This window comes from Scyliorhinus torazame, chromosome 6 (genome assembly GCF_047496885.1).
Source record: "Scyliorhinus torazame isolate Kashiwa2021f chromosome 6, sScyTor2.1, whole genome shotgun sequence".
Taxonomy (NCBI): Eukaryota; Metazoa; Chordata; class Chondrichthyes; order Carcharhiniformes; family Scyliorhinidae; genus Scyliorhinus; species Scyliorhinus torazame.
The window spans coordinates 129,114,572-129,124,851 of NC_092712.1; the positions used below are offsets into that span (position 1 = coordinate 129,114,572).

The 10,280-nt window shown below is 43.0% G+C and overlaps 1 protein-coding gene across 1 annotated transcript in view; it reads right to left on the minus strand.

The window, feature by feature from the left end:
- lancl2 (LanC lantibiotic synthetase component C-like 2 (bacterial)) overlaps window positions 1-4,770 on the minus strand; it is a 62,725-nt gene extending 57,955 nt beyond the window's left edge. The window contains exon 1 of the mRNA XM_072508800.1: window positions 4,432-4,770. Coding sequence (XP_072364901.1) covers window positions 4,432-4,620 — 189 coding nt within the window. The 5' untranslated portion in view covers window positions 4,621-4,770. The remainder of the gene's footprint in view (window positions 1-4,431) is intronic.
- Window positions 4,771-10,280: the final 5,510 nt, after the last annotated feature.

Consider the following 10,280-nt stretch of genomic DNA (forward strand, 5'->3'; position numbering starts at 1 on the left):
TAATCATCAAGTTTTTTTTGATTGGGTGATCATTCTTTTAGATTGGAACTTTAGACATCTCACCACTATTTAATAACAAAAGGCAAGAGGGACAAATCAGAAAATCAGACTAGTTAGTCTAACGCCTGTTGGCTGGAAATTCCCAGAGTCTACAATTAATAATAGGGCAGCGTAACACCTTAAATTTTCAGCTGTTTAGAGATTGTCAGTATGGATTTGCAACGAGTAGATAATGTCTGACAAATCAGTGTGAGTTTTTTTGAAGAGGTGACTAAAGTGAACCGACGAATGTCTATGATTAAGTTCCTCATGATTGAATTGCGAGCAAAAATTGAAGCCCAGGGAACTGAAGGCAAATTATTTACCCAGTTAGAAAACTGTCTAAGCTGCAGTAGATGGAGAGTAGGGACAATGCGTAGCTCGGAGCAAGCAGCATTGGACACAAAGATAGGCAGTGTCCATTGAAATGTAACATTATCAAGAGATATGATAGATTAAATGAATAAGCACAATTGTGGCAAGTGGATTTCAACATGGGCAAATCTGAGGTTACCCACTTGGGCCGAAGAAGAATAGAACAGGATACTTTTAAAATGGTCGAAAGCTAGAATCAGTAGTAAGCCAAAGAAACTGGGAGACCCAGATACATAAATCATTAAAATGGATAAATAAACTGAGGTTCTGCCTGTCACATAACTGATGTTAGCAACAGTTTAACACATTTACTATTCACACAAAACAATGCATCAAAATCTCTGCGTTTAGCAAAACATGGGTTTTGTATCCACACTAACCTCAGCTAAAATAATAGAAAATTGCTCTAACATCCAAAAGGGTATTTAATAAAATTACAATGCTTTGAGATTCAGGACAAAACTTGGACATGGACAAAGAACTGTCCGAAAGGTTGAAAATTATAATGGGTTAATCTCAGCATAGACAACCGAATAGGTTGGGCATCTCAAGGGTCAATTTTCAATTCACCATTGCTTCGTAATTATAATCAATACCTTAGATTTTACTAGTTTCACATGTCTGATTTATCAGGAAAGACTTAAGATCCTTGGGCTTTTCAGCCTGGGACAGAAAGCAATAGAGATGTGATCTTATAAAGCTTTGCAAAATAAAAAATTGCATGGCAAAGATTAATCCAAAACATTACTTTAAATTTAAAAGAGGAAGAGATAACAGGTGGAAGAGATAGAGGTTCAAGCCACCAAAACGTGACTTATATACTCATAAAGGAGGTTCATGAAAGGATCGACCAATATTTATTCTGGAATGCCCTTCCTAACAATGCGGTGAGTGTACCTACACCACATGGACTGCAGCGGTTCACGAAAGCAGCTCACCACCACCTTCTCAAAAGGCAATTAGGGATCGGCAATAAATTCTGGCCATGCCAGCAGCACCACATCCAAAGACCTTTCAAAGGCCATGGCGAAAGATCCCAAAATTGTTTAAATATGATGGGAAGTGTGTCTACAGTTGTTCTGGATTGATGAATTTAGATGTACCAAATTACCTTCCTCATCTGTAAATATTCTTGTTCTGAGCCAATTTAGCCCCTTCTTTTCTCTCCCCTTCTGCTAAATTAAATAAACATGATTTATTTTTTTTAAGTATACAAGATGCTTCCTTTAACAACATTCATAGTGTATTTTGTGTAATTAAATGTCCCAAGACACTTGAACATTATAAAACTTGTGTTGACACAAGTCAACATTAGGGCAGAAAACCATAAGTTGGTCAAGAGGTATGTCTTTAAAGGATTTCCTTAAAAGAAGAGAGGTAGGGAGATGGAAATTTTTAGGGAAGAAAGACCAAGGCTTAGGGCCTGGGTAGCTGAAGGCATGACCATCAAAGGTGCGCTAGGAGACAATGCAGGTCAGCATGGACAGAGGTAATAGATGAATGTGACTTGATAAGTAAGGATATGGGCAGTAAAACTTGGACGATCTCAACTTTACAGGAGGGTACAATGTTTAAAGCTAGCCAGGAGTGTGTTGGATTAGTCAAGTCTAGATATAACAACGGCATGAATGAGGGTTTATGGAGATTTTTGGAGTTGGAAATAGGCTGTTTTGGTACAAATGTGTTCACAAGCTAATTACAGGATCAAATATAACACCATGGTTGTGAGCTTTCTTGTTTAGTTTCAGACAGATGCCAGGGAGAAGGATGGATTTGGTGCCCAAGGAACAGAGGAGCAAAGATAATGGCTTCATTTTCCCCAAATGTCTGCTCATCCAGTACTGTACGCTGGATAAGCAGTCTGAATTTAGCAATAGTGAGACAAGAGGGGTGATGGTTAAGACAGAGGCACGTGTCATCAGTTGTAATGGTCCATGTGCTTTGGGGAAAAACCTATTATTTTAGGTTGAGGTGATGGTCTCTAAAGAATTAGATTGTCACGGAAATGGAATTTCTATTAAAGTAACTGTCTTCCATTAAATGGTCATGTGATCAAATTGCCTAGAAGGTAAAGTTAATTATGGGGTTGTGTAGGTTCCTGAGTGTGGATTTGTTTTGCAAGCTGTTTGAATTTAGTTAGGTTTGGGCAAGCTGAATGCATCTCTTTCCAGCAGAGTTCAGAGGAAATTGTGTTTACGCTGGCTACATATGTTTTTTTTTTTAAACCTTGGTAACTGAAGCACTTTACTTCTTGAGAGTTGAACTTTCGGGATAGCCAGGTTGAGGAGCATGAGAGAGAGATTTAGATGCAAGACTCCAAAGCTGAAGAATATTAGAACCAAAATAGTTCTGACCAGAGGTTACTACACTCACGATGCGGGCAACTCCCTGGGGACAGTTGCAGGAGATCTAGAGGGAAAATTTTACTGGAAGTGAGCAACAGGCCCAAGAAATCACAATCCTCATTATGAAGGCAGCACGGTGGCACAGTGGTTAGCACTGCTGCCTCACAGCATCAGAGACCTGGGTTCAATCCTGGCCTTGGGTGACTATCTGCACTTTCTCCCAATGTCTGTGTGGGTTCTCTCCCAAGGCCCAAAGATGTGCAGGTTAGGCGGATTTCCTATGCTATATTGCCGATTCGTGTCAAAGGATGCACAGGTTAGGTCGGCCTAGGTGGGGTGCTCTTTCAGAGGGTCAGTACAGACTCGATGGGCCAATTGGCCTCCTCCTGCACTGTAGGAATTTTATTCTGTTGAACTTTGAAATGGTACTCAGACCAAGCGGTTAATCTCCCAATTTCTGATGAGCACATGACTTGAGTTACGGGGGGGGGGGTGCAAGTCAAATGTGTAGAATAGCATGGAAAAAATGGGATTAGTCCAAAGACGTGCAGATTAGGTGGATTGGCCATGATAAATTGCCCTTAGTGTCCAAAACAGAGTTAGGAAGGGTTATTGGCTTAGGGGGATAGGGTGGAAGTGAGTGCTTAAGTGGATCGGTGCAGACTCAATGGGCCAAATGGCCTCCTTCTGCACTGTATGTTCAGCACAGATGCCAAGGGCCTGTGCTGTAAAATTCTGACTCTATAAGAAGGAAAGTACTTTAGAGTACATAGTATTATTAAAATTTTTAGTGTGTGTGGTTACTAATATTTATATTCCTTTGATTTTTGTGTAATAAAATTATTTTTGATTTAAACCATGAACATTGTGGCCCCATTCTTTTAGTAAATACTTAAGATATTGGTCTGAGATCATAACAGTGTAGGTGTTATGATCTCAGTGATGTTGTGCTTTCGGATGTCACAGCAGGTAGATGAGAAATAGGAAGGGGCCCAAGGCTAGATCCTTGGCAGACACCGGCGGTAGTGGTGCAGGAAGGAGCAGGAAGAGAAGCCATTGGAAGTAATATGCTGGTTACGATTAGATAGTAAAGAGCAATCCCACCCAGCTCATGATGACATTGGAGAGGTGTTGGAGGAGGATGGCATGGCTAAGTGTCAAAGGCTGCAGACAGATGCACCAGCAGGAGCGATGGTCTACCTGTCACAAATCATAAGATTTCATGTGTGACTTTGAGAAGAGCTGTTTCAATACTGTGACTTTAACCGTGTACATATTTTCAATGTTGTTAGACATCCTATTGCAGCCCTGGAAGGGTTCAATAAGACCACCAGAAAACCCCAGAGTATTGGATGATTCGCACCCGGGGTGCCTCCCGGTTAAAATGTTTTTTGGCTGCAGTGACATCGTATTTCCTGTATTATTGTCAGTCGCCAGTTTCAGCGGCCGATTTAAAAGAAATACAGACAGGAGCCCCCTGTCCCTCCCTGGTAGTGGGGTGGGGGAACATCGGCCACACTCCCAACCCCAGACGGTGCGGGCTCCTGAGCGTCAGTGGCGATGCATCTCTTTTTTCCTGTCGGTTGGTCTCCAGTCACAGCTCCTCCCGCTCACCCGGGCCGAGGAAGCCTCCCGCTGCCCCGTCGTTTGTGATTGTGCCTCAATTAATTACCTTGCCCTGCGGATCGAAGCAGTCGGTCGCCTCCTCCTGCTCGGCGCCGGCGGTGCTGCTGCTGGCGGTGCTGCTGCTGCTGGCGGCGGCGGTGGCCCCGTTGCCCCTGCTGTCCGGGTACGGGTTACAGAAGGAGCGCTCCTCCATCTCCAGCTCCGATTTCAACCGCTTCGACATGGTCTCTCCCATCACACCCCGGGGCTACGGGGGCCCCGTGAGGGACAAAGGGCCGGCAGCGGCTCGCGAGCGGATTCGGCTCGCGAGCGGATTCGGCACGCGCCCACTCCCTCTCCCCCGAGGACAGGCAGCGCCGGGCGCCCAGCCGCCTGGGACACTCACTGCCGCTGGGGGGGGGGGGGGGGGAGGCGCTCCTGCAGCGGTGCACCGTCTGCTCTCACTATTCAATACAAAATCAGCAGCCACTCCCTCTCTCTTTTTTCATGTGTTCCTGTCACACCATTCATAAACCCTGGCTAAGTGTCAGACTCCCCCCCTCCTACACAGCCAGGTTGCAAACACTCACCTCCGGTCAATTAATTTGCAAGCCAATAAATCCTATCCTTTGAATCAGTAACCCCCCCCCCCCCCCCCCCAAACAAGTTCACTTATTTCCTCAAAAAATTATTTAATCAAAACGCGAGCTGGCCCGCGGCAAATTATTTCATCCCTCACATGGGTCGGTGAGCTATTTTATATCAAAAGAATACAGCGCGTTGATTCCGTTTCGAAATACAATGCAGCATACACAAGTCAGCATGGTTTCCCACAGCTACTAAGTGACTATTGGGTTTAATTTTCTCAACATATACCACAGCATTTTGTCGACAACGCTTTTTTGATCATTAAGACAACCTGCATAAAACGACATATATTATTTTGCCACATTCTTGATTTTATTAAAAACTATATATTTGTTTCTATATATTTTTTTAATATGCTGGCCTCTTCAAAACAGGTTTCTATTAAAATCAGCTCTTTTTCATGCTAACAAAACACCACAGTCCACTTTCTCGCGCAGGAACCGTATCGACTGCTGCCTTTCATTTCTATTTCATCTCACATCAAGCACCCTATAGATCACTTCACAATGACAGATCGTTCCGTTTTAGAAAACTAATCGAGGTATGAGATATTCAGGAAGGATATCCACAAATTACTTTTGTATCTTTATTGTTGTGATACAGACGAATAAGCAAAGGGGGTTGTGCAGCTTTAGAAATGAAATGAAAATCACTTATTGTCACAAGTAGGCTTCAATGAAGTTACTGTGATAAAGCCCCTAGTCGCCACATTCCTGCACCTGTTCAGGACAGCTGGTACAGGAATTGAACCGTGTTGCTGGCCTGCCTTGGTCATCTTTAAAAGCCAGTGATTTAGCCCAGTGTGCTAAACCAGCCCCAGATAGAGAATCATCAAGCCGTTTAGAAACAGATTGTTAGACCGCTGGGCCACTACTCAGCTGAACAGATGGTGCTTTTCTTACTTTGAATGCATTACTCTCAATTCTAGCTAGAGTAATAAATTAAATATTTTACTTTTAATACATCTTATTTTATCTAAATGCAGTCTTTTTTGTGTTTTTTTCCTCCTTTAACTTTCTTTCTGATTTTCTTCCTTCTCCTTCCTCTTTTGAAAAGGGTAATTTATAGTAGGGCAATGTTTCAAGGGCAGCCACAACTCTGCGACTTCGCTTATAAATGATAGGCTGTGGGACCCATCACAACCGAACCAGAAACCGCACTTAAATATGGTCCACATGTGCAGACATTCAGCTATGCTTCTAGATTCTTGGATACATTTTCCCCACCTCATTAGCACCGAGGTTAACTGAAGTATCATCGTATTATACCTCAATACTAGGCAATAAACTGCCATTTTATGTATTTTTTCTGTTTATCCTTTCACAGGCTGTGGGTGTCGTTGGCTAGGTGCTGTTAGAAAGGGAGTTACAAGGGAGGAATTCTCCAATAATGGGGCTATGTCCCCACGCCAGTGTCAAAGCGCGGGCGTTTCACTCTGGACTTTCCTTTCCTTAAGAAAGTCCAGAGTGATTTTCCAACTTAAAGGGGGCTAGCAGGGCCCCAGAGTGTTTCTCGCAGCTCTGGCTGACCCCTGCACTTCCGGTCGGGAGTCCACGCATGTGCAAGGCGGCGGCCTGCAGCGGCTGCCCCGTGCGACATGGCAGGCTCAGCCCATGGAGTGGCACCAGGAATGTAGGCCTCCCCCCCAAGATCTTGCGTGCCTGCAGATCAGTGCCGCCCAATCGCTTGCCTGCCCATCTGTGAGCCCCCGCCCGGTGAAGGATCCCATCCCCCAGGTTTGCTGCGGACTGAGTCCGAGCCGCCGCCGGCCATTCCCGACAGGCAAAACGTGGTTAGAACCACGCAGGCAGGAACTCAGCCAGTTGTCCTCGCAGAATCAGCGTGGGGGCCTCTGTCAATGGCCCCCTACCCGCGCCACATAGTCCGCGTGCGTGCGATTCGGGGTGATTCTCCAGGGACTGGAGAATCGCAGGAGCGGCGTCGTGCCGGATTTTGTCATCAACGCACATTCTCCGCCCCCGTGCCGATCGCGATTTTGGAGTGGAGCTCTGAGAACCCGCCCAAGGTTTTGACCCTGTGACAGTAAAAGAACAACAATATATTCCTAAGTTAGGATGGTGTGTGGCTTGGAGGAAACTTGTAGGTGGTGACCTTCCTGTTCATCCATTGCCCTTAACCTTATAGATGATAGAGGTATGCATTGCTCAATCTCACACCAGCTGTCCACTTAACTGTTCAGTCTTTAGGGCTACCAAATAATTTAAGGAAATGCTATTGCTTAGATTTTTTTGCTGAATAATTAACCAGCTAGACTGCAGCAGAATCAACAGCAGAGTTGCTGGTGTTATCGTAATGTTATTAGATTGTCATTTGTTATGGGCCAGGGTTTAGAGAACCCCAATGTGTATCATGGAGTTCACCTGACCCACAATTTTAATAGATTGTGGTATGGGGAGCACACGGCCCACTCTACAGGTGTGGTACAGCAGAAATGGAAAAGTATTTTTTAAAGCAAAATGTTTATTCTATGAATTCAAGTTAACCTTCCTAAAACAAACAGTGACCATCTTAGCAACCAGTAAATCAAATACACCCCCCAAAGAATACAACACTAAGTAATCTGTATGCTATCCTTTTAAAACCCAGAAGACTTAACAAACCTTTAAATATAAGCACATCAGAGTTTACATTCAATACTGAAATCATTTATGATTCTGAATTCACCAAATGATCAAGAGATAGTCCTTCATGGCAGAGGACAGCAGTACAGCTGCTTTGTCTGACTTCAGCTGCAACACACTGAAAAACAAAACCAAAAAGACAGACACACCCAAGCTTTTCTCAAAGTGAAACTAAAAAGCAGTACCAGAGCTCAGCTCCACCCACACTCTGACATCACTGCGGTAACATGAGCAGCCAAACAGTTCTTAAAAGTGCCTTTCTTAAGCGCCCATTTCTTTAAGGTACTCTCACATGACACCTCCCCTCAAGAAAAAAAACCCCATCAACTTCAAGATTGTTTCATTTTTCACCTTTTCTCCATTCTTTAAGAAATGCACACAGTAAATATACTTTTTCGTTTTTAAAAAAACCCACGCAAACAGGTATAATAATATAGTCCATTTTTTCCCCCGTTCTTCTTCCTCCAACTGAAATCCATCTCGATTGACAGGTTCTTTGAACGAGAATGTCTCTGCACGATCCGTCCATTTCTCTACGCCTCGGCATTTCTCTTTAAAGTCAGATACTTTAGTTCAATCTGATCACAGAGTCCCTTACAATTCTCCAACACAGGAGCATTGGTTATCACAGCTTTCAGGCCGGCAAATGCCTGTTGAAACTCCGCTGTCCATTGAAATCTTCGACGTTTCTCCAGCAAGTCCATCAGGGGAGCAATCACGCTACAAAACCTTTGCACAAATGTTCGATCAAATCCACTCATGCCAACAAATCGCATTATTTCCCTTTGTCTTGAGGGTATCGGAAAGTCCTCAATAACTGTTGGTTTCACATCCCGTGTGACCATTCGACCCTGTCCGATTGTATGGCCAAGGAAAGTGACTTGGGCTTTTCCAAATTCACTTTTGGCTAGGTTTATCACCAAACCGCATCCTGAAGTCGATCGAATAACTCCATCAGATGTTTTAAATGGTCTTTCCATGTCTGGCTGAAAATTACCAGATCGTCGATGTATACCGCACAATTGGGTAATCCTGAAATGACTGTGTAAGTTAACCATTGAAATGTGGCTGAGGCGTTTTTCATGCCAAATGGTATAACTTTGAATTGGTATATACCATCTGGAGTCACACAAGCTGAAATCTCCTTCGCCCTTTCGGATAAAGGTACCTGCTAGTAACTTTTAAGTAAATCCAGTTTGGAAATAAAAACTGATTGTCCCACTTTCTCAATGCAATCCTCCAAACGTGGGATAGGATAAGAGTCCATTCTTGTAACTGCATTAACCTTTCTATAGTCCACACACAACCTTTGGGTACCGTCTGGTTTCGGTACCATCACTATGGGTGAGCTCCATTGGCTGCAACCCACTTCAATTATGCCATTTTTAAGCATACTCTCAATCTCTTTGTTAACCTGTGCCAATTTTAAAGGATTACATAAGAACATAAGAACTAGGAGCAGGAGTAGGCCATCTGGCCCCTCGAGCCTGCTCCGCCATTCAATGAGATCATGGCTGATCTTTTGTGGACTCAGCTCCACTTTCCGGCCCGAACACCACAACCCTTAATCCCTTTATTCTTCAAAAAACTATCTATCTTTATCTTAAAAAATTAAGTCTATATGGATGTTGTTTGATTGGAACAGCATTTCCCATCTACATCATGTATAGCCATTTTAATACTTCCCAATTTATCTCCACAAACTTGCCCATGTGATATCAATAACTCTTTCAGGTCAGTCCGTTTTTCCTCTGGAAGGAAACTCAACAATTTGTCCCAATTTTTAAGAACATCCTCATTTTCCAATTTAATTTGAGGTATGTCAAATTCACAGTCATCTGGATTTGGTTCGTCACTTTGGGTTAGAATCATTAAAACCTCCTCCTTTTTCTTTCCTTCCTTTTCAAAGTATCTTTTAAGCATATTCACATGACACACTTGGTGAGTCTTCCTTCTATCTGGTGTTTTTACCACATAATTCACCTCACTTAATTTCCTTCCAATCTGATAAGGTCCATAAAACCTAGCTTTTAAAGGTTCACCTACCACTGGTAACAATACTAAAACTTTATCTCCACTGGCAAAACTACGAACTTTGGATTTCTTGTCCGCTACCTGTTTCATCACATTTTGTGCAACTTTTAAATGTTGCCTAGCCAATTCACCTGCTCTATTTAATTGTTCCCTAAAATTTGACACGTATTCAAATAATGTAATTTCCGATTTCTCACTCACCAATTTTTCCTTAATCAATTTAAGTGGTCCTCTTACCACATGACCAAAAATTAGTTCAAAAGGACTACATTTGGTTGACTCATTAGGAGCATCCCTAATTGCAAACAGTACGAATGGAATTCCTTTATCCCAATCCTCTGGATAATCGTGACAACAAGCCCTCAACATTTTCTTTAATGTCTGATGCCACCTTTCTAACGCTCCCTGCGATTCTGGATGGTACGCAGTTGATTTAAATTGTTTAATTCCTAAACTATCCATAATTTATTTGAATAACCGCGAGGTAAAATCTGATCCTTGATCCGATTGTATTTCTGTGGGTAGTCCATATCTTGTAAAGATTTTCAGTAATTCCTCCCCAATCTTTTTAGCTGTAATACTATGTACTGGA